Source organism: Glycine soja, chromosome 8, assembly GCF_004193775.1.
Source record: "Glycine soja cultivar W05 chromosome 8, ASM419377v2, whole genome shotgun sequence".
NCBI classification, from domain to species: Eukaryota; Viridiplantae; Streptophyta; class Magnoliopsida; order Fabales; family Fabaceae; genus Glycine; species Glycine soja.
In genome coordinates this window covers 11,040,268-11,067,815 of record NC_041009.1, presented here as the reverse complement: position 1 = coordinate 11,067,815, position 27,548 = coordinate 11,040,268, and the positions used below count along the sequence as shown (strand labels likewise).

The 27,548-nt window shown below is 31.2% G+C and overlaps 4 protein-coding genes across 4 annotated transcripts; all 4 read left to right on the top strand.

Moving 5' to 3' along the window:
• The first annotated feature begins 1,495 nt into the window (after positions 1-1,495).
• Positions 1,496-3,782, top strand: LOC114422944 (small nuclear ribonucleoprotein SmD3b-like). Its single transcript, XM_028389511.1, has 5 exons — positions 1,496-1,742; positions 2,989-3,041; positions 3,217-3,283; positions 3,369-3,425; positions 3,567-3,782. The coding sequence occupies exons 1-5, from the start codon at positions 1,584-1,586 to the stop codon at positions 3,624-3,626; spliced, it is 396 nt and encodes a 131-aa protein (XP_028245312.1). The 5' UTR covers positions 1,496-1,583; the 3' UTR covers positions 3,627-3,782.
• A 4,369-nt stretch (positions 3,783-8,151) lies between these two features.
• LOC114422101 (UDP-rhamnose/UDP-galactose transporter 4-like) lies at positions 8,152-13,041 on the top strand. Its single transcript, XM_028388302.1, has 6 exons — positions 8,152-8,578; positions 9,360-9,528; positions 10,369-10,553; positions 10,663-10,863; positions 11,236-11,397; positions 12,480-13,041. The coding sequence occupies exons 2-6, from the start codon at positions 9,399-9,401 to the stop codon at positions 12,810-12,812; spliced, it is 1,011 nt and encodes a 336-aa protein (XP_028244103.1). The 5' UTR covers positions 8,152-8,578; positions 9,360-9,398; the 3' UTR covers positions 12,813-13,041.
• Positions 13,042-14,833: 1,792 nt separating this feature from the next.
• On the top strand, positions 14,834-17,531 carry LOC114423080 (mediator of RNA polymerase II transcription subunit 28-like). The gene is made up of 4 exons (XM_028389694.1): positions 14,834-14,945; positions 15,823-16,018; positions 16,915-17,027; positions 17,104-17,531. The coding sequence occupies exons 2-4, from the start codon at positions 15,841-15,843 to the stop codon at positions 17,236-17,238; spliced, it is 426 nt and encodes a 141-aa protein (XP_028245495.1). The 5' UTR covers positions 14,834-14,945; positions 15,823-15,840; the 3' UTR covers positions 17,239-17,531.
• A 3,374-nt stretch (positions 17,532-20,905) lies between these two features.
• LOC114421926 (neutral/alkaline invertase 3, chloroplastic-like) lies at positions 20,906-27,446 on the top strand. Its single transcript, XM_028388069.1, has 7 exons — positions 20,906-21,064; positions 21,505-22,267; positions 22,754-22,919; positions 23,023-23,234; positions 25,858-26,351; positions 26,443-26,491; positions 26,892-27,446. The coding sequence occupies exons 2-7, from the start codon at positions 21,548-21,550 to the stop codon at positions 27,207-27,209; spliced, it is 1,959 nt and encodes a 652-aa protein (XP_028243870.1). The 5' UTR covers positions 20,906-21,064; positions 21,505-21,547; the 3' UTR covers positions 27,210-27,446.
• The last annotated feature ends 102 nt before the right edge of the window (positions 27,447-27,548 follow it).

The window sequence follows — 27,548 nt, the reverse complement described above, 5'->3', positions numbered from 1 at the left end:
ACATTTTAAGAATGATGTGAATTAGTCGAATCCACCACAAAGATAATTAAGATTTGAAAATAAGATTTAATATTTGAGATGCTCTTATACATTAATTTTAAGCACCATTAATCCTCAACATAGAATAGGAACTTTGTGTTGAATCTCACCTAAAGGAAGCTTCATACTCAAAAAAGCAACAATTACCAACACCAAGAACAAACATCAGGAAACAAATGAATACTAAATAAATAAGGAATTTTTACACTTAATCCAAATTATAGGAAGATCAAATAAGAAACAAAAAAACTTGAATAAGGATCAGATTAGCAATAAATAATCAAATAAGGAAGCAATTGGGATGAACAAGAACTGAAGAAAAGATAGCGAACATTAGTACTTTCATGATGTAGTTTGTGTATGATGATGAGCTTCTTCACGCGATATGAATGACGACAAGCTTTGTGAAGTTTTGCTTCCTAAAACGATTGAAGCTATTGCAAGTTGAGGTTATGTCACAGAATGAGGGCGACCGTGAATGTAAGTTTGGGTAAAAAAAGAAGGGAGTAGAGGTTACAAATGAAGTAATGGATTGATTAACTCTAAGTCAAAAGATAGGAAAATAATAAAATAACAATAATAGGATACATGTTTGTTTTTGGTTTGAGTTTGCAAAGCACCAATCTAATACCTAAATCAGTTATTATAATTGGGTTTGTTTGATTAGGTTTAGGTTACATTTAATTGAGTTGAAAATTTTGAATCAATTTATTTTATTAAGCTTAGATTTTCAGATTAATCGATTGATCTGAATCGATGAACATCTATATATATAATAAATTGTTTGATTAAGATTTTCACTTTCTTGAGTTCATTTGTAAAAAGAGTTACAATTATTTTTGTTGTTTAACAACGGGAGTAAAATAAATGAATTTTAACAAATTTTTATTATACACATGAAATTTTATGATTCAATGAACTTATTAGCTATTGTGAAATCAAATTTTCACTAAATGTTTATTAACAAATATTAAAAAGCATTCATGTGAAAACCATATTTCACAATAACGATTAATTTCATAAATTATATAAAAAAGTATTTTTAACGTACCGTTGATTTTAAATAATTAATAGTAAAAGATTAAACCAAAAAAATATTTATAAAATAAAAATATAATAATATTTTTTAATCTTTTATTGAAGACCCAAACATATTTATGACTTATGAGTTACATGCAACAAATATTTATAATTTATAAAAAAAAAGTTATTAGTAAAAATTGAAGAAAATATGAAAAAATTTATAATAACTCACGTTTTAATCAAATCTTTACTTATTATTTCAATCTTGAAATCAACAATAAAGAGCCAAACTAACAACTTGGAAAAGTAAAAATAAAAAAATTGGAAAAGTAAAAAAAAAATTTGATAACTCGGGGTCGGATTCGGGTACCCATTTTCGTATGGGTGCCGTTTGAGTAAAATAAATTATAAAATAGTGTGGAGGGGTTTGGGAAAATAGGGTACAATACAAACACAAAGTCAGAAACACAAATCTGGGTATAGTGGAGTAGTAGGGTTTTTGCGTTTGAGAGAGAAGAAGCATGAGCAGGAGTTTGGGAATTCCGGTGAAGCTGCTCCACGAGGCTTCGGGGCACGTGGTGACGGTGGAGCTCAAGAGCGGAGAACTCTACAGAGGAAGCATGATCGAGTGCGAGGACAACTGGAACTGTCAACTCGAGAGCATCACCTACACTGCCAAGGTTCCCTTCTCTTCTTTCTATCCCTACTTTTTTTTTTTTTACGTCAAATATGATTTAGTTCAGGATTTAATTGAGGACTTGAAGTTCGGAAATGCAACTTTGAATTGGGTTTTAAGGCCAGGAATTAGAGATAAGGTAGGGTGTGTTTGGGACACCTGCAACAACTAGATTAATATATTGTTCGAATAGATTGTAATCAGAATCAGTTTTTTGTTTGGGTAAATTTACTGAAAAGCAGGTTTAAGATAATTAATTTCACTTGGATACACACACACAAAAAAGAAGCTTTTATAAACTTGAAAGCTTTTGGGAAATAATAAGAAGTTCCAACTTTTCAGGAAAAAAAATGTATTGGCAGTCGTATGCCTTTGTTGCTGAATTTCTTTGTAGTTGAGAGAGGACTATGCACAAATGGAGGTTGGGGCATGGATGTTTGGAATGAATAACAATAGATATAAGGATTTAGGGCTTAGACCATTTGTGTATGCAAGATCCATTGGACCTTGGGAGGCAACATCTTGTACTATGTCTGTTCCTTGGTCTCTGTTACGGACTTTACTTGGATTTAGGGTTCAGGCGTTATTAGTTTGGGAAATGTCCAAGTGATAACCTTGGAGTGATACACTTTCTACTGTTCCGTTTTGTGTAAATTTTGAAGGTTTCATAGATTAACAATTATAGGAAATCAATGAGATATTGAAATATATGATTCTCACAAATAATAGATAAACAATGCATATCTTTCTCCATAGGGAGGCTTCTCTATGGTGCACTTTGATTCTTTAGAAGAGGAGAAAAATAAAATTTCACTTTCTTGATTATTCTTTCTATCTCTCTACGTTCGTGATGGCTAGGGGTTAGAGAAAGTACTTTTCTGTCAGGAAGAAAACCTTTTTTTCACGTTAGCGGGTATTAATTCATTTATAACCACTACTCCCATCAAGTAACAGTTTATCTCTAGAAACTTTTCTTATATAACCCAATTACAATTTAGTTTTTATTTATTAATTATTTATTTATTAGTCTCTACATATGTCACATGTCTCTCACATGAGACATTAATTCTAACATTTTGCACTACATATTTTGTGGGATATAATTACTCTGGATACAGGAGAAGCTTATGAAATTGTGCTTTTGCTAATTTTTAGATGTTGTAGAGATGTTTAATATCTCCAGTTTCAAGTATATTTGTTGACACAGTGTAATTCATATTAGTTGCTGATACTGGCGAAATCTTTTTCAGGATGGCAAAACATCGCAACTTGAGCATGTGTTTATTCGAGGCAGCAAAGTCAGGTACGAATCATATGTTTCGAAGTGACTTTTTTATTTCATATACAATCTTGTAAGATTGTATACCTCAATCATGTGTTGTTTAGTAACTTTAAAATTTTATATTCTGAATAAGGTTGTATTTGTAGATTGCATTTTTCTGTAAGAACAGTGCTTTGACTTTATAAGAATTTGACAGGTTTATGGTCATTCCTGACATGCTGAAGAATGCTCCTATGTTTAAGCGTTTGGATGCAAGAATCAAGGTAACTTCTTATTTTCGGGTTATCAAGTACTCCATATTTGTCTTATGTGTGCTTTTGTAATTTATGCTTTCTGAATCTCTTGAAGGGTAAGGGTGCATCACTTGGTGTTGGTAGGGGCAGAGCAGTTGCAATGCGAGCAAAGGTACTTATGTTCTTTTTATTTATTCTTAATTATTAGTTTATTAATACAGATTTAGCCTTAAAAATTGCTTACTTGATATCCTGCTAGTGAAGGACCTACCATACCATGTGACATGTATAACTCCACATATTGTTTGTGTAGGCTCAAGCTGCTGGGCGTGGAGCTGCGCCTGGAAGGGGTGTACCACCAGTGCGGAGGTGATCACCATTTATATAGTCTGTATTCTCCTTGTCTGTTGGACATGTTTAGATTCTTTTGTAGAAGTTTATGTGAGAAAGAAATTCGAACAGAAATTGCGTATCAAGACTTTATTACAGATTACTCTTTATGCATAGTACTTGATCCCTCTCCTGGTCACTGAGCTATCATGTCTTGGACGATCAATATCGAACAGTAAGCTCCAATATGCCGAACTAGTAATTGCCAAATATCACCGCCAACAGCAAATCACCTTCATACCCACCTGTTTTGTAGGACCCTTGTGTGTAGAGGCAGGTGAATTAGCCAGTCCCACAAAGCTCCTAATCCGTGAAGCCCATTCTGCAAAGCCTGTCAGGTTCAGTTATTTTAAGTCTGAACCTACCTGCATAGTTTGTGGACTCCGTATTTGACAAAAAAAAATTAAAAGAAAAAGAAAAAGAAATTTTAAAATATAAAATTTGACCAATTTTAAATATTTTAAAAACTAATTGTGAATAGTCTAATTAAAAAATATTTGCTCAAAATAGTAACATAATTTGCACTTAAGCTATCTAAGTATTTTTTACATTACATTTACTTGGTATATAATTTTATTCTAAATCAAAATATTATATAATCATTTACCAACTATTGAATCATATAAAAAATACTCAGATTTTATTTTTTTTACTTTATTTATGCGCTTTATTTATTAGTATAATATATATTTATATTAGAATATAAAAAGCCCACGGGCACATAAAGTCCGTGAATAAAATTTAGTTAACCCGTATGTTAAGCGTGATGAGTTAAAAATCCATAATTTAAACATACTCAAAATATTAAGGCTCGTATACCATTTGTGGGTGGCCCGTATACTCTACTTGTATGTTTAATTAATCATCAATTTATTGCACCTTTTTGAATTAATTCCTAACTTAGTGTTAGTCTTAGTGACACTGAGCAAAATATCTATTATAGGTTTTGATTTGACTGATGTTGTTTTGTAACAATTTGAAATGTAAAAATCACTAATAACATGAATTATCATGTTACCATGTGTAGCAACGACTAGACGAGCATTATCGTATATATTGTTGTTAGTTTTTGCTTCGGTGATGCAAGAGTAAAGCTAATTCAAAATTAGCTAGTTTAGGTTGATGCTAAATAGTTTCACTAATTTTCCTATTTTGTTATTACTTACAAATGGTTTTTTTTAATCACTATAACATTGAGATAAAGTATCACTAACTTTGTTAATGTCCAATTTTTGGTTTGAATCTTCTTTTCTTATCATGTTATTTTTTCATCCAGAATACTTAAATCTATATTTTGTTTAGGAAGTTAAAAATAATATTAACCTCATTGAATTAAATAACTATTTTGTACCAACAAGTGATTGATCAGTCATGAAATATTTGAGTCTCTTAAGCCAATACTAAGAGATTTGAATCTTGATAATATATGTGTGGAGAAAATTTGATTGGAAGAAGACAATTCACATTTGAGTGTTTTAGATCTTTAAAGGAGATTAGTCTCGATAAATGACAAAAAATATTTTTTTTTTACAATTGTATGGATAAAAAAAAGTATCTTGTACTTTTGTATTGTTGTTTGATGAAGTGTAGAAATGAAGTTGTGAATTCGTTTATTAAATAAATATCCAAGTTTTAGTAACTCTATTAAATTTTTAATAAGATTGGTTTTGCTCTTTTTTTTTTAATCAAATCTATTATTTTAAAATTTATAGTTATGGTATTAAAAAATTAAATTGTTAAAATTTAGTTAAATGTAAAATAACACTTCAATGCTTCAAACTTTAATATTTTATCTTACGTATCTATATTTAATTGAGAAAATACGAAGATGTTCTTTCAATTTTACAAATAAAATAAACTGAATCAAAATATAGTTTATAATAGGCATTTTTCATCTTCTCTAGGGTTTAACCCATGCATTGCCTGATGCAATAAAAAATAAATAAAAAATCAAGATGATCGCATGATTGATACATTGTAACTTTTCTTTTTAACCTGTCTGAAAAATTCTCTACAACCATTAGAAAACCCACTTTGATTTGAGAAAAAAGAAATAAAATGACAGAAGAATTCATCGACGCTAATAAACACATCATGGACAAATTCAAAAGGCATCGAAAGAAAATGACATAAAAGCTGTCCTTACTCCTTATATGTGCACTTCCCAAGGCCCCAACCTCACACCAAAAATAACAGAAAGAAGTTTTTAATTGAAACTGGTTAATTTAAATACTTATTTGCGTTTCTGATACGATTAATATTCTTTGGTTTGTTCGTAACGAAAGAAGACTTCATTAATCCCTCTTTGAGTCCCAAGTTTAATTTTCTCCTAAAAAAAATTAATTTCATGTATATTTTTGTCAGAAGGCGAATTATTGTTGACAATAAAGTTCTCTCCAAATATTATCTAACACAATTATAAATCTAAAATTTTAATTTGACATAATTGATTACTTGTTAAGTCAGAAGTTGGAACAATTTATATAAATTAATTCACATACTCACTGATTTAATTTCACATATATTTTTTTCAGACTAAAATATAAGAAAGATAGTTAATTTCACACCAATTAAGAATGCTAATTAAATTTATTTAAACTTTTTATTTCATATTAAAAGATCTATGTTTCCTAAATTATAGTTAAATCATAATTTTTGGAGATGATTTTTACATTTTGAACTAACTTGATGATATTTTTAGAATACTGACATTTAATAAGATTAAATTAGTTAAAATATATTTATCTTTCAGTCCATTAAATTTGGATATCTTTGTTGTTGCTGCTTATATTTGGAGTCTCGAGGAAATATGATTGTAGAGATAATTAGCCAGACCCAAAAAGGAAAAAAAAAATGATGAACCATTTTTGTTTAACAACAACAAAATCAGATTCTATCCATTAATAAAGAATTTTGAATACAATGAGAAATTGCATTAAAATACTCTTTTGTATCAAAGTAAATTGAGTTTTTAGCTAAAGTGTGTCACCAATTGTGTAGGAAGAATACAATCTCATGATATCTCTAATTTAATTAAAAAAAATGTAATTTTTAAAACACTTCCTCCTTTTTCTTTTACACTACATTATTATTTTATTTTTTCTGCATTATCCCACGAGTGATGTCTCTCCTAAACTTGCATAAAAAGAAATAATTAATTACAAAATTTCTCTCCTTATTTTTTAATTCATTATCTGAATCTTCTTATATTTACTATCTTAGTCCTTAGAACTGATTTTAATTGAGAAAAGATTAGGATTATGATATTTGGTGTGAATGACACATTCCTTTACTATTACACTCATGCAACTATTTGAATATTTGATGTAAAATATAATATTAATATAAGTTTTATGAAAAAATAATTCAAACTTTTAATTTTATTCTTTTTTAATTTATTATATTTTTATAATCTTATATATTATTTTTAAAAATATTATATATAAGATTAAATTTTATTTTCACATAAATTAAAATATGTATAATTATATAAGGCTTATTTTTATTTTATATATCATATTTTTATAATCTTATCTATTTTTATCATATTATTTAAAACTTATTTTATATGGTAAAGATATAATATAAATTTTATCTTTAATATATATATATATATATATATATATATATAAATTATAATTTTATAAAACAATAGTATTTTATTATCTTTTAAAATATTTATTATGTAATTTAATAACAATATTTTTTTACCTACATTAAGATATCATTGGTATTTATTATAATAGTACTTTTTATTTATATTTAACTCTATTCAATTAGGTATGTAATTTTTTTAAAGAATTAAATTATATAGTAAAGATACATAATTAAATAAAATGATAGTATTTTTTATTTTTAAAAATATTTACATATGTATGTGATTTATTGACATTATTTTTTTTATCTATATTACAACAAATAAAATGAATATTTTAATATAGATAAAAATGTTATCACTAAATCACAAGCATTATTTTAAAAGATAAACATAATATATAAAATAAAAATAAAACTTATATAAATATGTATATTCTAATTTATGTGAAAACAGACATTAATCTTATATTATATTTTAAAAAATAATATATAAATATAATAAATTAAAAAAGAATAAAATTTAAATTTTGAACTATTTTTATATAATACTTAAATTAATATTATATTTTACACTAAACATTTAAATGAACACTTAAGTGTAGTGATAAAAGAATTTATTTCTTACTTCAAAGACTATGATTTTAGTTCTTCCTCAAATATTTTTAAAGTTTTTATTTTTTAAGAAAATATTGATCAAATTAAACCGTCAATGACTCTTGGACTAATATAGTGAATTAAAAAAAAAAGACCAATTTAATGAAATATATAAAATAGGAAAACAAATTTTACAATTAAGCCAAAAGTAAATGATGAAAATAGACTGATAATAATAACTCTTAAAATAAAAAGCTCAATCCAGCAAGCACAAGCACAATGCCATAAAAATTCCCCCATAAACTAACCTTAAATTTAAGGTAACAATAAACTATCACCACCAGCAATGGACATATAACATGCACATACATAGTATTTTTCATTTCATTGTCAGGAACAGGAATGATTAACATATTAAACTTTGTGTTGCTGCTGCCACGTACAAATGCAATGCAACGTTAGTGGTATACACAAAATTGACCATTGTTCTTCATGACATTGCGTTTACGCTGCTATTCCTGCTTCTCTCCCTAATTGAAGAGAAGAAGCAGGACGTTACAAAAGCCAAACAGAGTGCCCTAAATTCAAGCGCAACGAGTCAAACAAACAGAGAAAAAGAAGAAGCAAAGAACAAAACCACCGAACTCTGGTCTTTGTTTTTTCTCTCTCTATAAACTTGTCTTCTCTCACAACCTCTCCTCACTTTTTCTTCCTCTTCTCTCACCACCTACCACGTCGTTTCCGGTGAGTACCAGCTTCTCCTTCTTGTGTTCAGTGATTCCTATAGTTTCTTCATTGAATTCGGTTTAGTGTGACTTTTTCTTCAAGTTAATTATTACTACCGTTGTTGTTGTTATTATTATTATTATTTCAGTTTTGGTCTTAATTGCCGTTGATATTATCTTGCGTTGGGAATTATTGCAGTTTCATGATTCTGTTCCTCGGAATTGAACTACAATTGTGATTTGCTATGAATAGAAAGGAGTAATGAATCTAATGAGGATTTTGCTATTCGGCTTTGATTTCATTTTCTTACTACCATTATTTGGTTTCTTTGTTTTAAGTTACTTTTATTCTGTGTTTTTAGTTTGAGAATGTTGGATTTTATGGCAAACTCAGCTTCAAGGTTCATTCCCGGTCCTTGTAATCTACATAAGATTTCTCTTTCTTTCTCACTCTCGCCCTGTATGTTTTATAGCTAATATCAATTGTTTTTGTTCATAGACTTGCTCTGACACTACTCAAAAATCAATTGCTCGTTCTAATTCTTTGAATTTTTTAAGATTATTTCCGAAATATGTGTTTTAAGAACCAAAAAAACAGAAGCAACTGGGAAATATTTTCTCATAATCTTCTCTGAGTGTTCTGTTCAAGTGTTCACAAGAGACAAATTTTTAGAAAACACAAATGTGCTCATGGAACAAAATATTCTTTTTCTTATTTTTTTTAAAATAGTATCAGTATGGGAGTTTAACTTCTTTCATTGGAATCTTTGCTGCTTTTGATGACATGTCTTTGCATGCAGATAAAGCCATTGGATTTCGAAATTAGTGATACATTGAACATGTGTTCAGCAACCAAGGGCGATAGGAAGACTGCACTTGATGTGGCATCATGGATGTTCAATATAGTCACATCTGTCGGAATAATCCTTGTGAATAAAGCCCTCATGGCTACATATGGTTTCAGCTTTGGTATAGAGTTTCTTGACCCTTTCTCATCCTTGATAATTTACTCCACTTTCATTTTATTTTCAATGTGCAATGTTCACTGCTTTGAGTTGCAATGCATTCGTTTAGTTCGTCTTTTAGTGCTCGTGTGCAGCATAAACTTGTTCCTAGGATTTGAAACAATTATTTAATATATAAGGGAATAAGGGTGGTAGTTGACTTGGGGTCGAGCATGGTATCAGCGATGTTGTTTATAGACAACAATACTACCTATGATAGAAAGAGGGATACAATGAAAAAAATGAGGAAGGGTAATGATTTATGTTATGATTTAAGATGAGATGCGGAGGCTGTACAGTCCTCACAAACATTTTGTATTTGCGACTCATAGATAAAGCATAACTAGAACTAGTTTGGATAAATTTATCAACAAGTACTTATAAGCTGAAAAAGCTAATCCAAACTGGACCAATTACAATATTCACTTAAATTGATGCGGTATTAAAAAAGCTACCAGTTTTCTAAACTTCAGAGGGCACGGGAAGAAGACACTTGTAGCCAAAAGTATTTATTGTTGTGTTTAAGATAGGCATTCAAAGTTTTCACCCGGAAAACTATTTTAAACATCTTATTTGCAAGATTTTAGTATTCAGATTGATGAGTATTGTTGGTTATATATATCCCGGAGTTACAATCGGCAAGTGCTGAGAATAACTCTCGATAATTGATTTGAGTCTCTTGTATAACTAGTTAATCAAAGAAGAATGTAATTTTATGGTTTCTCTGATTCCAGGTAATAGATTAGTTTTGAGCTTCTGCACTACTCCCGAGTTCTAACATCGTAAATCATATACCATTATGCAGCTACAACGTTAACTGGTCTGCATTTTGCCACAACAACCTTGCTGACAGTCTTTCTTAAGTGGCTGGGATATATCCAAACCTCCCACCTTCCCTTACCTGATCTTATCAAATTTGTCTTATTTGCAAATTTCTCTATTGTCGGCATGAATGTGAGTTTGATGTGGAACTCTGTCGGTTTCTATCAGGTAACAACTATATTTTTTTTTTTTATCTTTGAAAGTATCAAGTTTTAACACTGCCAGTGACAAAGATAGGTATTTATACTGTTTCCTTCCTTTGAAATGAAAACTTCAGATTGCTAAGCTGAGTATGATTCCAGTATCTTGTTTCCTGGAAGTTATCTTGGACAATGTGCGATATTCAAGGGACACAAAACTTAGCATTTCTCTAGTTCTCCTTGGCGTTGCTGTATGTACAGTCACTGATGTGAGTGTCAATGCTAAGGGTTTTATAGCTGCTGCAGTGGCAGTTTGGAGCACCTCACTACAGCAGTATGTAAGTACCTTACTACTAACACCATCCATATCCACTCTCAATCTTAATTGGGAGATTGCAGTAGATCAAAATTGAATTTATTGTCATAAAGGTAGTTCTAGAATGGATGAATGTGCACTTTCAGATGCAAAAATGCTTCTTGTTAACATTCATCTCATCTTATTATATATCTAAAACAGCCAAAATGGGAATCCTGCAGGCTGCAGCAATTTTTCTTGGTAAAGTTGGGTTTTGATCATTGATTTTAGATACATATTTTGGGTGGAATTTTGTAACTTATGTCAGATCATTCCAATTGTAATTCCTACTGTTTTATTTGGGTGTCTTGATCTAGATTTTTCTTAGATGATATCATACTTCTATTTTGTGCAGTATGTGCATTTTCTTCAGAGGAAGTATTCTCTTGGATCGTTTAACTTGTTGGGCCACACTGCACCAGTACAGGCAGCAAGTTTACTACTAGTAGGTCCCTTTTTGGACTATTGGCTGACAAAAAAACGAGTTGACGCCTACAACTATGGTTTCACATCCACTGTAAGTTTCTCTTTTGTGGAATTACATGCTTTATTTAATTTTGCCAAATACCGTGGATTTTATGTCTGTGTTGTTACATGACTGGGTGTCATTTGCTCTGCCAAACACCAGTGCCAAATACTACAATTCCTTCATGTCTTTCTGAGTTTCTAATCACTGTAGCATATGTTTAGTTCAACCATAATTTTCCAGTACTATTAGTATATTTTTTTTTTGGTCAGCACAGATAAATATATATATATATATAACCAAGTACCAGAGGTACAATGATTACATAAAGATCCAGTCATTTGGTTCCATAAATCTTGTGCACATATCTGTTCCTATTCTTCCAGAATGTTTAGAGTAGAAAATCAAGATCCTGAAAAGTTGCGTATAATTCTCTTATTTTGTGCTAACCTTGCACTGCTTGAAACATTCCCTAATCCTCAAAAAAATTTAAGAACATGAAATGATAATCTCTTTGATTTATTAATGAGACAAATCTAGATAATCAAAATATAATTGTCAATGTGTCTATCTACACAATGTTGTAAAAGACACATTGACAGATGCATAATTATCCATGACGTAATTCTACTCTTCATCTGCATACCGGTAACATGCATGCATAGTTGCATACAACTCTTTTTATTTTTGGGACCTAAATTCAGCTCTTCTTTGTATTCATATTCATAAACTTTGTGGTAGCTTGACTTTTTTGCTATAGGATTTAAATCAAATTTAACTATATTTAGAAAGACTAGAATTATATTTTACCCACAAATTATTTGTTGAGGACTACGTTTGCCAAATCCTACATTCTATCTAAAAAAAGACAGTGATATTTTCCTAGGGAAAAAAGAGAGGCATTTATGTTAAGGGTCTTGCTAACTAGTGTCCTAAGGGCACTGATTAAAGTATTCAAAATTGAAAGTTTTTATTGGAATTTATGTTGGAAATGCATTGAAAATCATAATAGAAGTGTATTAATGACATTTTTTAATGAATTTTTTTTATTTTGAATTCCATAAGCATTGGCATTTGCCTAATGTTGACTTGTCAATAGTATTATTAAACTAATCTTCTTATTCTGTTTGCAGTTGTTCATCATTATCTCCTGCACCATCGCAGTAGGGACAAACCTCAGCCAGTTCATCTGCATTGGCAGGTTCACAGCTGTATCTTTCCAAGTCCTTGGACACATGAAGACTATTCTGGTACTGGCCTTAGGTTTCGTTTTCTTCAGAAAAGAAGGTGTCAATTTACAAGTGATTCTGGGCATGACCATTGCAATAGCGGGAATGATATGGTATGGCAATGCATCTTCTAAGCCAGGAGGGAAGGAACGTCTTAGCTTACCCCTTAACCATACCCCCAAGACACAAGAGTATAATGTACTACCAGTATCCTCTGAAATGGATCAAGAAATATAGAAGTTGATGTAAATAAAGTGGTGAAACTTCTATGGTGAATTGCACAGGAAAATCAGGTGCCCTCTAGGACAGTTGATTCATTTTCTTAAAAAGTAGAAGGAATTTCCCAATTACTGATAGATACATGGTCATATATCTGTGCTTTGTGTTACTGAGTTGAGGGAGGATACATCCAATGGTTTCAACTCCCGTTAAAGATAAAAAAGAAAAGAATTTGGATTTTTCCACACACCCTCTCCTTCTCTCTCTCTGCTTACAGGGTTTACAAAACTGAAAATTTGTGTGTCCTACGCAATGGAAAATGAAAATTAATTTGTAGTCCTTCAAAGAATTTGCATAAAAGGTATATAAATCACATTAGTTTAATCAAAACCAATTTCCTCATTAAAAATCAAGTTTGCCAACACTGAGTCGTGCATATAATAAACTCACTTTCAAATACGAATGACAATGAGTAGAATGATTTTTTTATTTTTTTTTCTGAATATGAGTAGAATGATATTATAGTACCGGTTCTCATTTCTTTATTTGAAAAAGAGATAAAAGCATAGCTTTAAAAACCGGTCCGGTGACTGATCCGATCATGGCACTGGGTCACTAGATCAGTGGTCGAACCAGTAGATCACTAATTGACCCTCATGATCCATCAAAACAAATCAATACCAAAGTACCAAATAGGCAAATACCAATGCACTGAATGTAGTCTACCAGTCACAAGGATCAATACAGAAGTATCAAATTAACAATGCAATCTAACCAATCAATACAATTTCGAAACAAATCAATACATGATTACATAGATCACTAATTAAGAAATTACTAAGAATAAAATAGCATCACACGGTCATTCATACCTTGTTCGAGAATGGAGAGGTAGAGGGTGAGGGTGAGGGTGAGGGCGACCTCGACGGTGTCGTGCAAAGATGACCCGACGTTGGTGTGGCACGACGGCGCAGCGGTAGCGGAGGGGAAGACTCGCTAAAGAAGAAGTAGAAGCTGAGGCCGTGAGGGCAACCTCGACGGCGTTGTGCAAGGACGACCCGAAGTTGCTGAGGAACGATGGCGCAGCGGCGGGGAAGACTCACTGAGGCAGAGGTAGAAGGTGAGGTTGTGAGGGTGACCTCGATGGCGTAGCACAACGACATAGAGGTGGCGAGCGGTGGCGCAGACTCATTGGACTTGGAGGGACCGAGAGAGAGACAGAGGCGCCGCGAGACTGTTGGAGGAAGTAGACTCAGGAGAGGCCGGGACTCACGAGGTTTCTAAAATGGCTTGAAATGACGCTGTTTCAAGATACAAGGACAAGAAAAAAAAAAAAAAATTAAGGGTCCATAGGTTACAAGTTTGATCGCAAATCGGTCGGGTCGGGTCGGGTCAAAAGCATAATCGATCAAACGTGTATGACTTGATTCCACTCGATCCGGCCACCAAGTTGTGATCCTACCGACCGGGTCGATCTAATTTTTGAAATATTGGATAAAAAGATCACAACTGAATAAAAGTTAGAGAATCAAATATTAGTTTGCTTAACCATTAAATTTAGAAGATGAAGTGAATTTTAACTAATTTCAAAGTATATTTTTAGTGTAGGTAAATTATTTTAATATTTTACCAATTACTCATGGATGGAGAAAATCATTTCTATTTTAATTTATTTTTAGCATAAATATTTTAATCTTGAGATTGCGAATTTAAAATAAATATGGTTAACAATTAAATTTGAATCCCCTTGTTTTGCTTAATTTTTATAACAAAAAGTTAACTAAAAATTGATAGACAAATCTAAAATAAACTGTTAGTTACGGATAAAAAAATAAACCGTTCATAAAAATGAATTTTGTTATTTATTATTCGTAAGATGATGATTAAAAAACAATAATTTTTTTCAAAAAGAATATAATATCATTAAACATTATGTTTTTCAATAAAAACTTTTCAATTTTAATTTCCTGATTGCCAACTTTCCGAAAATGTATTAAAATTCCTTTTTATTTCAATTTATTAATTTAAAGTGATGAATGTTGTAACGTTTTTTCAAAGTCAAATTAGGTTTTCAAAAACAAATCAGAAAACCCAAATCTATCGTCTCTTCGCTCCTCTTCACTCACGCGCGCCATCTTCTCTGTCGCCCAGGTGAGTTTCCCAATCTCATTCCTCTCGAATATGTTTAATCTGTTATGTTGCTTTTGTTACTCTTAGATCCGCCTGAAATTACGTTTTCAAATTTCAACTAATATAGGTTTTGTTGCTATGGGTCTAACTTTGGTTTATTTAGTGCCACGATTTTCATTTCCTTGTTTTGTCACTGAATTAGTTAATTGGACTTTTTTTTTCCACCATTGATGCTTGTTGAGAGTAGCATTCTTCATGTTCATTCGATGTTGAGCTTTTTCAGAAACATGATTATTCTCACCTGGCTTGTGGGAGTGAAAGAGAAAGAAAAAGAGAATCACGAGTCATACTGCCACAGGGAGATTTTTCTTTTAATTTTTTAATATGTTTTTATATCTCTATTAAAAAATGGATGGAAATTGAAAATAGTGTTACGCAGAAAAAAGAAAACACTAGTTATAAGGTTCACTTCGTGGTTGAAAGGAAGAAGGGGGAGGAAGAGGTCGTGGATTCGAATCTCTCCCACTAACAAATTAACAACTGACATTTGCCAATAAAAAATCTCAGAAAAACACAGGGAGGGGAAGTGTATCAAATTTTATGCCACGAACCACAATGGGCTAACTGAACTTTACCCAGTAAATTATTTATTTATTAATTATGTGTTAATCTCATGTATTTATATAACCAATGAAAAAATTCCACAGACTAAACACAAGAATTTTTTAAGATGAAAAACACAGATTTTCTTGATGAAACTATTTTTTTTTCAAAAAATTTTTGGCATGGGAAATGAAGCCTTATCAAGTGCTCATTTTATTTTATGCTATTTCATGCAATTTAGTGTATAATAGGCTACTGGAGAATTTTTGTTAATCGTATCATTCTCCCCTGACAGGCTGAAAAGGAATATATTATGGGTGATAGGCTAGTAGTTGACCAACAGCACACGGGTGATGCACAACTTCCATCTTCTCCTCCCTCAAAAGATGATATGGTTTCGTGTGTTATGGCTTTGGAGGCTGCTTTGCTTCCCTGTTTGCCAGCCAGAGAACTTCAAGCAATAGACCGTTCCCCCCACCCTTCACATCAAAGTGAGTAACTGCAAGTATTTCAAGTTTTTTATTTTTGTGTTTTCAAAACTGGCCACTATGCTCTGCTATTTGAGATCAATAACTATGAATCAACCATGAGCACTGAAGGCCTTTGAAACTTTATTTAATTATCTGACATTCTGATCTTGTATCAATCAAAGCTTTTAGGAATTACAGTTAAGAGTTTTTTCTACATACATATATAGTCTTGTCCGTTATATGTTTATTCTCTTATCATAAATGTTTTCAAGTCATTTTATTGTTAAGTAGTTGTTGATTTTTGGTTATATGGAACTTTAAAGCTCCATGCATTGGTACTGGTACATATGATGATACATATACCCTCAAATTGGCAGGAATCATAATTTCTGTTCCTGTATAGTCTCTACATGTTATTAACTTGAGACCTTTTATGTGATGAGGGGATGAATATGATATGCCATGTATTAGGTTAACCTGTCCAAGTAATTTACTAGACATTTGAGGCTGAACATCCTTGTAATAATTCCCCCCTTGTGAAATTCAGTAGTGATAGATTATTCAATGTGAAACTATGTGCACATTGATTATCTAGGGCAGGAAGGTGGGGACTGGGGAGGGAAGCGAAGAAGGGTGGTAAAATGTTCGTATAGATGATTTTGCAGTTGATAAGTAAATTTGTGAAGAACTATGTTTACATCAATAATCACTGGCTGATTCAATCTTAGTATTTTCTTAGAAATGAGCTCGATAATCCTAGAAATGAGTGAAAACTGAAAATGCCATTAACTCTTGTCTGATCTTTGGATGAAGTTCAACTTTAATCTATGTCCATTTTTCTCATCCATAGGAACCTTAGTAAGGTGTAAATAAATGCCAACTGAACTTTCCTCGCTTTGGTATTTCTTTTTTTTCAGTTGATGTGGATAGGTATGCAAGAGATTTTATGGAGGCTGCCAAGAAGCTTCAGCTTTATTTTATCAGCCTGCAACGAGAGGATAAGCCAACAAAACTTGAAATGCTTAGAAAGGTATGGCAGTACCCTATGAAATGTTTTTTCCATCAGTTATTCATCTAAACTAATGCTGTATGTCTTATTTATGCAGGAGGTTGCTCTCATGGAAGAGGAGCTTAACAAAAAAAATGAGCTGATAAAAAAGCAAGAAAATTTAATTCAGGAGTGGAAGAAAGAGTTGAAAGATCAGTTGGACAAACACAAGATTGAGTTGGATAGGGTTTAGCCTTATGTCTGGGCTCATCTGCACTTTAAATATTCAAGGATAAATAGTCACTTATATCCTTGAATATGTAATTCACTAACAAATGCGTCCTTAAAAGATGAAAATACAAAATTGAGTCTCCTAAAGTGTAAAAAGTGCTACAAATATATTCGATCGTTAACTTTTGTCTGTCACGGTTAATAAATAGCTTACGTGGTATAGAAGAACAAATTTGTCACTAAAATGATTGTCAATGTGATCATCTCTAATTGTCAGGATATAAACATATTTGTTATATAATATTTTTTTGACTTTTTGTCTTTTCACTTTGCTAATAAATGCGTCCCTGAAATATGAAAATAGAAAATTTAGTCCCCAAAAGTGTAAAAAGTATGATAAATATATTTGGACGTTAATAATAGATTGTGATTAATTATTATAATTTTGAAAAATTTATAATGATTGCGATAAAATTTTGGAAAAGTTATATTACATCGCTAAGTGTCTGTTTTCGTTGTATAATTTTTAAATTTCATCAACGGTTGAGACATGTATAAAATATTATCAATGGAAGTGAACTTTTATTGTTTTGGCGAATTTTCCTTATTTTTCAACTACCAAAACAAATTAATCCTTTAATTATTAACTGTTGAATAAATGTTATTAAAACAAAAAATACTGTAAAACAATAAGAAAATTGTTGTTTTTGTTTAATCAAACATTATTTATTTAATTATTTTTTAATAAATTTTTCATAATAAAATATGAATGTCTATTAATATATGTAATAACATCAAACTATAAATTATAATAAAAATTTGTTGATTTTTAATTTTTTTTAAATCATACATAATTATTTTTTATTGATTGATTATTTAAAAAATTATAACCTTAAAAAAAATCATTCCAAAGGAGGTAAGTATTTTTTATAAATTTAAAGTGTCATTGCAATTGTAATTTTTTAAAAAAAATATTCATGATCTAATTTAATTATAATGCTTTACAATAAGAATTTTTGTAAACTTGAACCTTTCATCAAACATGAGAGTGTAAAAAAATTATTTATAGTTTATAAAATGAGTATTTTTTTCTTTTAAACTCAATTTAATTTATGAGTTTGCTAAAAAAAATTATCATAATCATTATAAATTTTTTCAAATTATAATAATTAGTCACAATCTACTATTAAGGTTTTGATATATTTGTTGCATTTTTACACTTTTGGAGACTAAGTTTTGTATTTTCATCTTTTAGGAAAGTCTGAGTGTAAAAATGAAAAGTAAAAAAAAAAAAGAATATTATATGACAAATATGCCTCTGACAATTAGAGATGACTATCTTAACAATCATTTCAGTGACAAATTCGTCCCTTTGTCACATAGACTATTTTATTAATTAATAGTAACGGATGAAAGTTAACGGTCGAATATATTTGTCGTACTTTTTTATATTTTTGGGGATAGGCATGACAACGGGGCAGGTTGGACGCAGATTTGCTTATCCTACCCCCGCCCCAATTCCCCATTTTCCTCCTCACCCCCGCCCTCGAAACCCAACGAGGTGTATATTTACTTCCCATTCCCGTTCCCGACGGGGTCGGGTTTTCCCTGCCATGTTCCGCCCCCGACATATTTATAAAATTTTATTAATAATATATTTTTTAATAAAAAAAAATAAAATTTTAAATAACAACCATAACATATTTTTAAATTGTACGTGCCAACATAAAATTCAATATAATAATTTCATGTTTAAATGTGTTTTGTAAATTAATTATTAGCGGGACGGGTTTAGGGCGGGTATTATTAATCTCATCCCCGACCCCGAATCCAACTTTGACTATCACGAAAAATCTGACCTCGACCTCGACTTCGATCAACTCGAATTTTTCCCGTCAAAGTCGAGGAGGGTCCCACGGGTTTGGACCCGTTACCATGCCTATTTGGGGACTAAATTTTGTATGATACATTTATGAACAAATTACAAAAAAAGTTATTTACCCAATATTTAAAGACTCGGTGCCACATTTATGGCATATTTTTCTTTCTCTCTCCTGTGTAGTCTTTACTATTGCGCAAGTTACCATCCCATAGCATGAAATCATGAATTCCACACTTAGCTAGCTCATAATAGGTGTGCGATTAGACTGATTTAAAGAATATATGATCATTCAAACCAAATTAATTGAATTTATTTAGTTTAATTAATTTGTTAAGTTAGCTCATTTTATTTAAAAAATAAATTGAATTAAATATAATTAGTTTTTATCTCTTCAATGAAAATTTACTCGGCTGTCAGATTATAGTTATTTTCAACTTGAATCAACTTGTTCACTTTTTATTTATTTTTTAAAAACTTTAGTATGATTTTTCCTTTACTTCTTGTATGTAACTTTGGTTATGCTTATTTTAGATATAGAGATCAATAAGTTGTAAAGTTATAATTGTAGAAATTTATATAAGAATGTAGTACGTGAAAGTAAAAGTTTAAAAATGAAATGATTTATTTGGTGGTTTAATTGGACAATTTCAAAAAAATTAAATCGATTTTAATTATGTTGGTTTGATTCGGATTAATTGAAAAAATGGAAGTTAAATTAAATTGACTCCATTAAACAGTTTATGTTTGAATATTCACAGGTTTGATTGGTATAAAATGTTTCACCATAAAGTTATTTAGACGACGTCACTATAAAGTTAGACCCGAGAAACCTGTGAATATTGAAAAATGAACTGCTCGCATGGATATTCAGAAATTATCGGGCTAAATTTACTTTTTTATTTTTGGTTTAATTGCCGATTTGATCGTTATAATTTTATGATTCTACTTTCTTAGTTCATATAGTTTGAAAATAATTTTTTTAATTTCTATAATTTATATTTTAATTCTTTCTTTAATTCATGTAATTTATATTTTAACTCTCTTTTAATTTCTCAAGGTTTAAAAGTGATTTTAGTCTTTATCATTTACAATTTAATTCTTTTATTTCTTATAGTTTGAAAGTGATTTTTTTTGTTCCTATACTTTATATTTTAATTCTCTTTTAGTCCTTACCATCAAACTAGTAATGATTAATTACAAAAATATTAATAATTCGTAATTAATTTATCGCAAGATAATTTATAATAAAAAATAATTGATAATTTACAATTAATTATTTTTATATATTTTATTTGTAATAAGACTCAAAAATAATTAAAATATAAATTATAGAGATTAAAAAGATCATTTTTAAACTATAAGAATTAAAAAAAAAATTAAAATGTCACTTTCAAACTATAACTAAAAGAGAATTAATATGTAAACTATAAGGACTAAAAAAATTACTATAGAAATTAAAAAGATATGAATAGTAAAATTATAGAAATCAAAAGAGTAATTTAATATTTATTTTTTAATTAAATTTATAAATATTTGTACAATGCAAAAATAGCTATAATAGTAACAACAAATAAATAAAACCAAATGACATAGCAGAGTAAGGAAATGCAGATTTTATTGGACACGGAAAATAAAAAAGACACCCAAAAATTTGGTTTTTTGTGGTACACAATCTCCGTTTTCCTCATATTTCTTTTCTAAGGCCCAAGAGGTCATGAAAGAATGTCACGTGTCAACAATTAAAAAAGCGAAGACAACAAAAAAATCTAATCATTACAATTGTACAAAAGAGAACAGTTAAGATAAGAAAAAGAAAAAAGAAAAAGAGAAACAAAATATCAGACGCCAAGAAGAAAGAAAAAGAAATCGCGCGAGGCATTAACATGCGCTTCTTCATGATGATGCGTTATCCTCTATTCTTCTAATTTCAAGATCCACCACACTCTCAGTCCTTCTCTGGTCCAAGGTTCGTTCTCTCCAACATCACACATAGTTTCTTCGATCATAGTCGTAGTTTGTCTTTTTTGTTTTGTTTTGTTAATTTTTCTATGTATTTATGTATTTCTTTCATTTACATCTGTGCGTGTTTCTGTTTATATATGTTTTGTTATGTTTTTTTTTAGCTCTGAGCTCTGGTTAATTTACGTAGTTTTTTTTTTTTCAGTTTTGGAATTGTGTTATGAATGAATTGGATTGATTTTGGGTAGTTTCGGCTAAATGAATGTTAATTCTCAATTTTATACCTTGCAAACTGTTTGTTCTGATGTCAATTTGAGCATTCGTTTTGTTATCCTTGTTTTTTGTCCTACAATTTCTTCCCTTTTTCTAAATGCAATCTATATTTAGTTGAAAATGCACTGTTGCTTAAGTAGTTCTCAGAGGTTGTAATCTAAATGCACTATTCAGGAATCAAAAGTTAAGCTGGTACAGTTCCTTTCTATAAAGCAGCATGTCCCTGGGTACATCCAAGGCAGTTTTTCAGGTTCTGTCCAGGGCTGTGCCTCAAACTGGGTATAATGATTCTCTTGTGAACTCTTCAGATTTAGCATTACATTCCCAGTTTCGAGTAAAATGTATCAAGAAAAGATCCTCAAGGCATAGGGATTTAATTGAGTGTTCTAGCATGCTTCAGAGTAGGTTAATAACTCAACAATTTCAGTGGATGGGTGTCAGTTTCCATGACTACAAGACCTATAGTCGTCCACGGCTGCAGACATGCAAATGCCAACAGGCTGAAAGTGCGAGTGGAATAACTACAGGAGATGAAAATGGATCAAGACTTGTGAATGATGGTGAAACATCAAATTCAGTAAGCAATGGGATGAGTGCAAAGCATATCCTAGAGTTTGAGGATGTCGAAGCCCAACAGTTGAAACAGGAAAAGGAGGTTTTGTCATCTAATCTTACAAATGGATCTATTACAGACAGCTTTGACACAATTGGCCGCAACTCTATTGAGGAAGAAGCATGGGACCTACTAAGGGAATCTGTAGTTTATTATTGTGGCAATCCAATTGGAACTATTGCTGCAAAGGACCCAACCAGTTCCAATGTTTTGAATTATGACCAGGTCTTTATTCGTGATTTCATTCCTTCTGGAATTGCCTTCCTATTGAAGGGGGAGTATGATATTGTTCGGAATTTTATCCTTTATACACTTCAGTTGCAGGTAATGTCTTGGTCTTATAACACAGCATGTTCCGGTAACAGAAAAATTTGATACAACCTGGTCATTTACATGCGTTAGATATATATATTTTCATTTTTAATTGATTATTTCAAAGTTATGCAATTGCAATTTGTGTTATGCCTTTACAAAGTTATTCTTATTAATCAGTTATTACTGTTTCAAATCCTACAAACCTAACTCTATCTGTTTCTCCATTGGCTTGTAACTTTTTTGGTGAATAAAATAAAATACTAATTTTCTTTTAAGAAATATGCTGAAAATGCTTGGGTTTGACAATTAACATTAATTTGAATTGCCTACAGATAGAATGAGGTAGAACCATCTGCTGTACATAATTAATGAAAAGGGCATGAAATTATACTTTTCATTAGTAATTTTTTTTTACCACTTCTTTTGCCTTAACTGTATTATAATTACTTTCTTGTTTCTGATATACTGTCTTGAACCCACACATCCATATTTCAGAGCTGGGAGAAAACAATGGATTGTCATAGTCCAGGACAAGGTTTGATGCCTGCTAGTTTTAAGGTTAGGACAGTTCCTTTGGACGGTGATGATTCTGCAACAGAAGAAGTTTTGGATCCTGACTTTGGAGAGGCAGCCATTGGTCGTGTTGCTCCAGTTGATTCAGGTAAAATAAATAATCAAATCAATAGAAATATTTTCTTACATAGCAGAAGAAACTTACCATAATACTCCTTGGGTTGCTGAACATATTGCACCTGTGATCTCAGGATTGTGGTGGATTATTTTATTACGAGCATACGGAAAATGCTCTGGTGATCTATCAGTTCAGGAGAGAGTTGATGTTCAAACAGGAATTAAGATGATTTTGAAGTTGTGTCTTGCTGATGGCTTTGACATGTTCCCAACCTTATTAGTAACTGATGGTTCTTGCATGATAGATCGGAGGATGGGAATTCATGGGCATCCTTTGGAGATTCAGGTAAATAAGATTTCCTTTCTTTCTTCAATTGTATGATATTTATAAATATGTATTTTCTAAGGCCAGGAACGAAAATTTGCTGCGTATTCTTGATTATACATTTGTTTAGATAGGGGGAATATGATGCATTTGTGTGCACCATTTTGGCAAGAAGCAAGAACAAAATTTCTTGTGGAAGTTCTGCTAGATTGAGGACCTGCTAGATTGAGGACCTACATTCCTGTACCTTATCCTTGTGTGATTGAGAGGGTAGTGGTATTAGATATTTTTTATGTATTTAAAACTTGTTGATATTATATCGTTTTATGCATGAAGAATGACATTAAAACTTGTTTTTTTTAATAGGGTTGGAAAAGTTAAGGTATTTTCAACTTCGTATTAAGTTTGAATTGATTGAAGAATGACATTGGAGTGCTGACTGAATTCATATTTGTTGGACAAGTGGCCTCAGAAATTTTAAGAAGGGGGGGGGGGTTGAATTAAGATTTCGTTCACTATTCCTAATTGAAAATTTTTCTTTCTTAGATATTCTCTAGATTCAATTATTTCTTTAATTGTAAGTTACTCGAATAACAAATAAGGAGAAGTAAACTTAAAGAAATATAAACACAACAGAAAGTAAAAGAGATTAGGGAAAGAGAGAATGCAAAACCGATTTATTCTGATTCGACCACAACCCGTGCCTACTTCTTGCGATAAACCCCAAGGAACATTGATCCCTTGTGTCCAGTGATAACAACCATAAAGTTGTACCTACTTCTTGTAATGAACCCAAAAACGTTGGTCTTTTGTGTCCAGTGATCAACCAAGAAGCAAATCCTGCTTCTTGCAATGAACCCAAGGAACGTTGGTCCCTTGTGTTCAGTGTTCAACCAAGAAGACCTTCTCTTGAAAATAGTCACCAAGAGTAGGTCTCTTGAAAAGTTTTTTGTAAGAATGGAGGAGGAGAGGAAAATAGAATAGGACAAGTTTTTGTCTAATGAACTTTTTTTGAAAAAGCATGAACAAAAACTCTTAGAAAGATGTTGAGAATAAGTAGTTAATCAATCACTTTTGAAATTCGTGCTATGGTCACATATTTATAGCCATCTGATGGCTCTTGAAGAAACCATGTTAAAAGTTGTGACTGTTGACAATTTTTTCAAAACTAGTCACTTTAAAAGTTATGATTCTCTTCAAAACTAATCATTTTAAAAGTTGTGACTCTTGACAAATTCTTCAAAAACCAGTCACTTTAAAAATTGTGATTCTTGACGATTTTATTTTTCAAAACCAGTCACTGGTAATCGATTACCATTATAGTGTAATTGATTACACATCAACAGTTGTGACTTTTCATGTTTAGATTTGAAAACCAACGTTTAGAAACACTAATAATCGATTACAAATGTTATGTAATCGATTACACAAGTTTGAAAATGTTTTATCACAAGTTGTGACTCTTGAAATTTGAAATTCAACGTTCAAAAACATTGGTAATTGATTATATGCCATGGTAATCGATTACTACTTTGTAAAACAGTTATAAGACTGTTTTGGGCTTTTGGTAATCGATTACTGTCTTATGGTAATCGATTACCAGAGAGTAAAAACTCTGGAAAAGATTTTTCTTTGAAAAATTCTTTTGGACAAATTGCGCTATTCAATCTTTTCTTTGAAAAATTCTTTTTATACTTATCTTGATATTTTTCTTGATGTTCTTACATATCTTGAGTCTTCACTTAAATCTTCTTGATTTCTTTAATCTTGTTTGAATGTATCTTTTGGCATCATCAAAATAATCTTAGAAATTTTGCTTCTACAATATTTGTAGGCAGCAGCAACCGTCAATTATCTGTATACATTAGAGTTCATAAAATGATCATTTTTGGAAAAGAGTGGTGTTAAATAAACTAAACAAAAACAAAAGCTGATCCATCTGAATTGTAAATATTAAAATGATGTTGGGCCTAAAAACTAAACCAATAAATTATTGAAATTACAAAAAGGACACATCTCTTTCCACAGATTAAGACTTGGCTAGTTCATGAGTAGAGGGTCCCCATGGCTTTTTCTATATTGAACTTTTGATATACTCTTCAATAACAGTAATTGATACTACTTGATTCCTAATTTTGTAGGCTGAGAACTAAGCATTCTTTCCTTATTTTGACTGCCCTTATGGTAGTCAAGAGAAGTGAATTCTTGTAACGGATTATGGGACTAAGAATAAATGTGCCCATGTGCATGTGAATTGACAAAAATATGTGAAAAACTGACACACAAGCTCACACAGAAGTTGGACTAGACAAAGCTGTGTAATTTCACCTTTCTAACAATAATTGACTAACAGAAGTAAAGCCATCAGACCTGTACGCCTTCATCTTATTCACTATTCATGCCTTTCTCAGATGCTTTGTTTAGTTCACATGAGAACGTTAACTGACTGAAATTGTTGCTCTGTTGCATGTTGTAAATACAACAATCTTTTGATAAACAAATTCTCATTTCTGGAAAATCAGAGAATCACATGATAAAATCACACACAATCTGAGATACTTACAATTAAAGATGAAATTAGTGTTCAAGAAATCTTCTCTAACGTGTATTCTCTTTTGCTTTTTGTTAATTTTTCGGTTTCTAGGCACTGTTTTATTCTGCCTTACTTTGTGCACGTGAGATGCTTACTCCAGAGGATGGATCAGCTGATCTTATACGGGCACTGAACAACCGTCTGGTAGCTCTTTCATTTCATATTAGAGAATACTATTGGATTGATATGAAAAAATTAAATGAGATTTACCGTTACAAGACAGAGGAGTACTCATATGATGCAGTTAATAAGTTCAACATATACCCAGACCAGATTTCTCCTTGGTTAGTGGAATGGATGCCAAACAAAGGAGGCTATTTAATTGGCAACCTACAACCAGCTCACATGGATTTCCGATTTTTTTCACTGGGAAACTTGTGGTCTGTCGTAAACAGTTTGGCCACTGAGGAACAATCACATGCCATTTTGGATCTTATTGAGGCCAAATGGTCAGATTTGGTGGCAGAGATGCCATTCAAGATTTGTTATCCTGCTCTTGATGGTCAGGAGTGGCAGATAATCACAGGCAGTGATCCTAAGAACACGTACTGTATCTAATTTGCCGTGTTTATGTTTTTCTGTTATCTTATTATATTTTTCATCAAATGATTTTTTTATTTAATTATTTTTTGGCAGGCCTTGGTCCTACCATAATGCAGGCTCCTGGCCAACACTGCTCTGGCAGGTTAGTTACAGTGGCAAATTTTGGTACACTTAAATCTCTCGAGTCGAAGCTGTTCTTATTTATAAAATTTGGTTTCTCTAAAGCGAGTAATTTACTTTAGAGAGCAAAATAATTAATATCAGTTATTAATGAGAAAATCAATGGTTGATATTACATGCACGTGTAGTTATGCATAACAAATAATGCACGTGATGATATACCAATGATTAAGTTTACTTTTACTTGCGTACATATTCTTTCATCTAGACATTTAAGTGAATGAGCTTAGTTTTTTTTTGCTTAGCAGTAAATGTCCCGTTTATTTAAAATTCTTTTCTTAGTGTACCTGGTTTCTTTATTCAAGTATTGCAAGTTGGAAATATCAGGTTCAAGTTTTTAACATGAAATATGCCTATTGCAGCTCACCGTTGCATGCATAAAGATGAAGAGAACACATATTGCTGCAAAAGCTGTTGAGATTGCCGAGAGACGCATATTAAGAGACAGGTGGCCAGAATATTATGACACAAAGAGATCTCGATTCGTCGGAAAGCAATCTCGACTATATCAGACTTGGTCAATCGCAGGATACCTTGTGGCGAAGCTGCTGCTTGCAGACCCAAGTAAAGCAAACACATTGATCACTGAAGAGGATTCTGAGCTTGTGAATGCCTTGATAAGTGCCAACCCTAGAGGAAAGCGAGGGCGCAAAAATTTGAGGCAGACTTACATTGTATGAGTCTTCATTTGCAATTCATTTGGTTCCTTTTGGTCAAATTCATTTTTCTTCTTATTATTAGCAGCATGTTATTCTAGCTAGATACGACAGGGATATGCAAAAATATATAGTAGTTTGGGTTGATTGTGATGAAACAAATACTAGTATATATATAAATGTAATTGTGAAAAGTGATGACAATACTTTTGGTACAAGATTGTAAGTAGCATACAAAAAATTCATTTTCCGTTGGCGGTATTAATTTTACAGCAACATCAAAGTAAAAGTATTTTTTATTAGTATTATTCAAACAAATTTTATTTTATCAACATAATTTTTTCCAAACATAAATCACATTAT

Bases quoted from the DNA above. Each gene is read 5' to 3' on its own strand.
- LOC114422944 (XM_028389511.1), top strand. From the start codon at position 1,584: ATGAGCAGGAGTTTGGGAATTCCGGTGAAGCTGCTCCACGAGGCTTCG. The intron at 1,743-2,988 runs GTTCCCTTCTCT...AATCTTTTTCAG, and splicing joins GCATCACCTACACTGCCAAG to GATGGCAAAACATCGCAACT. The intron at 3,426-3,566 runs GTACTTATGTTC...TTGTTTGTGTAG, and splicing joins CAGTTGCAATGCGAGCAAAG to GCTCAAGCTGCTGGGCGTGG.
- LOC114422101 (XM_028388302.1), top strand. From the start codon at position 9,399: ATGTGTTCAGCAACCAAGGGCGATAGGAAGACTGCACTTGATGTGGCA. The intron at 10,864-11,235 runs GTAAGTACCTTA...TATTTTGTGCAG, and splicing joins GCACCTCACTACAGCAGTAT to TATGTGCATTTTCTTCAGAG. The intron at 11,398-12,479 runs GTAAGTTTCTCT...TTCTGTTTGCAG, and splicing joins ACTATGGTTTCACATCCACT to TTGTTCATCATTATCTCCTG.
- LOC114423080 (XM_028389694.1), top strand. From the start codon at position 15,841: ATGGGTGATAGGCTAGTAGTTGACCAACAGCACACGGGTGATGCACAA. The intron at 16,019-16,914 runs GTGAGTAACTGC...CTTTTTTTTCAG, and splicing joins CCCCCACCCTTCACATCAAA to TTGATGTGGATAGGTATGCA. The intron at 17,028-17,103 runs GTATGGCAGTAC...TTATTTATGCAG, and splicing joins AACTTGAAATGCTTAGAAAG to GAGGTTGCTCTCATGGAAGA.
- LOC114421926 (XM_028388069.1), top strand. From the start codon at position 21,548: ATGTCCCTGGGTACATCCAAGGCAGTTTTTCAGGTTCTGTCCAGGGCT. The intron at 22,920-23,022 runs GTAAAATAAATA...CTGTGATCTCAG, and splicing joins TGTTGCTCCAGTTGATTCAG to GATTGTGGTGGATTATTTTA. The intron at 26,352-26,442 runs GTACTGTATCTA...ATTTTTTGGCAG, and splicing joins GGCAGTGATCCTAAGAACAC to GCCTTGGTCCTACCATAATG.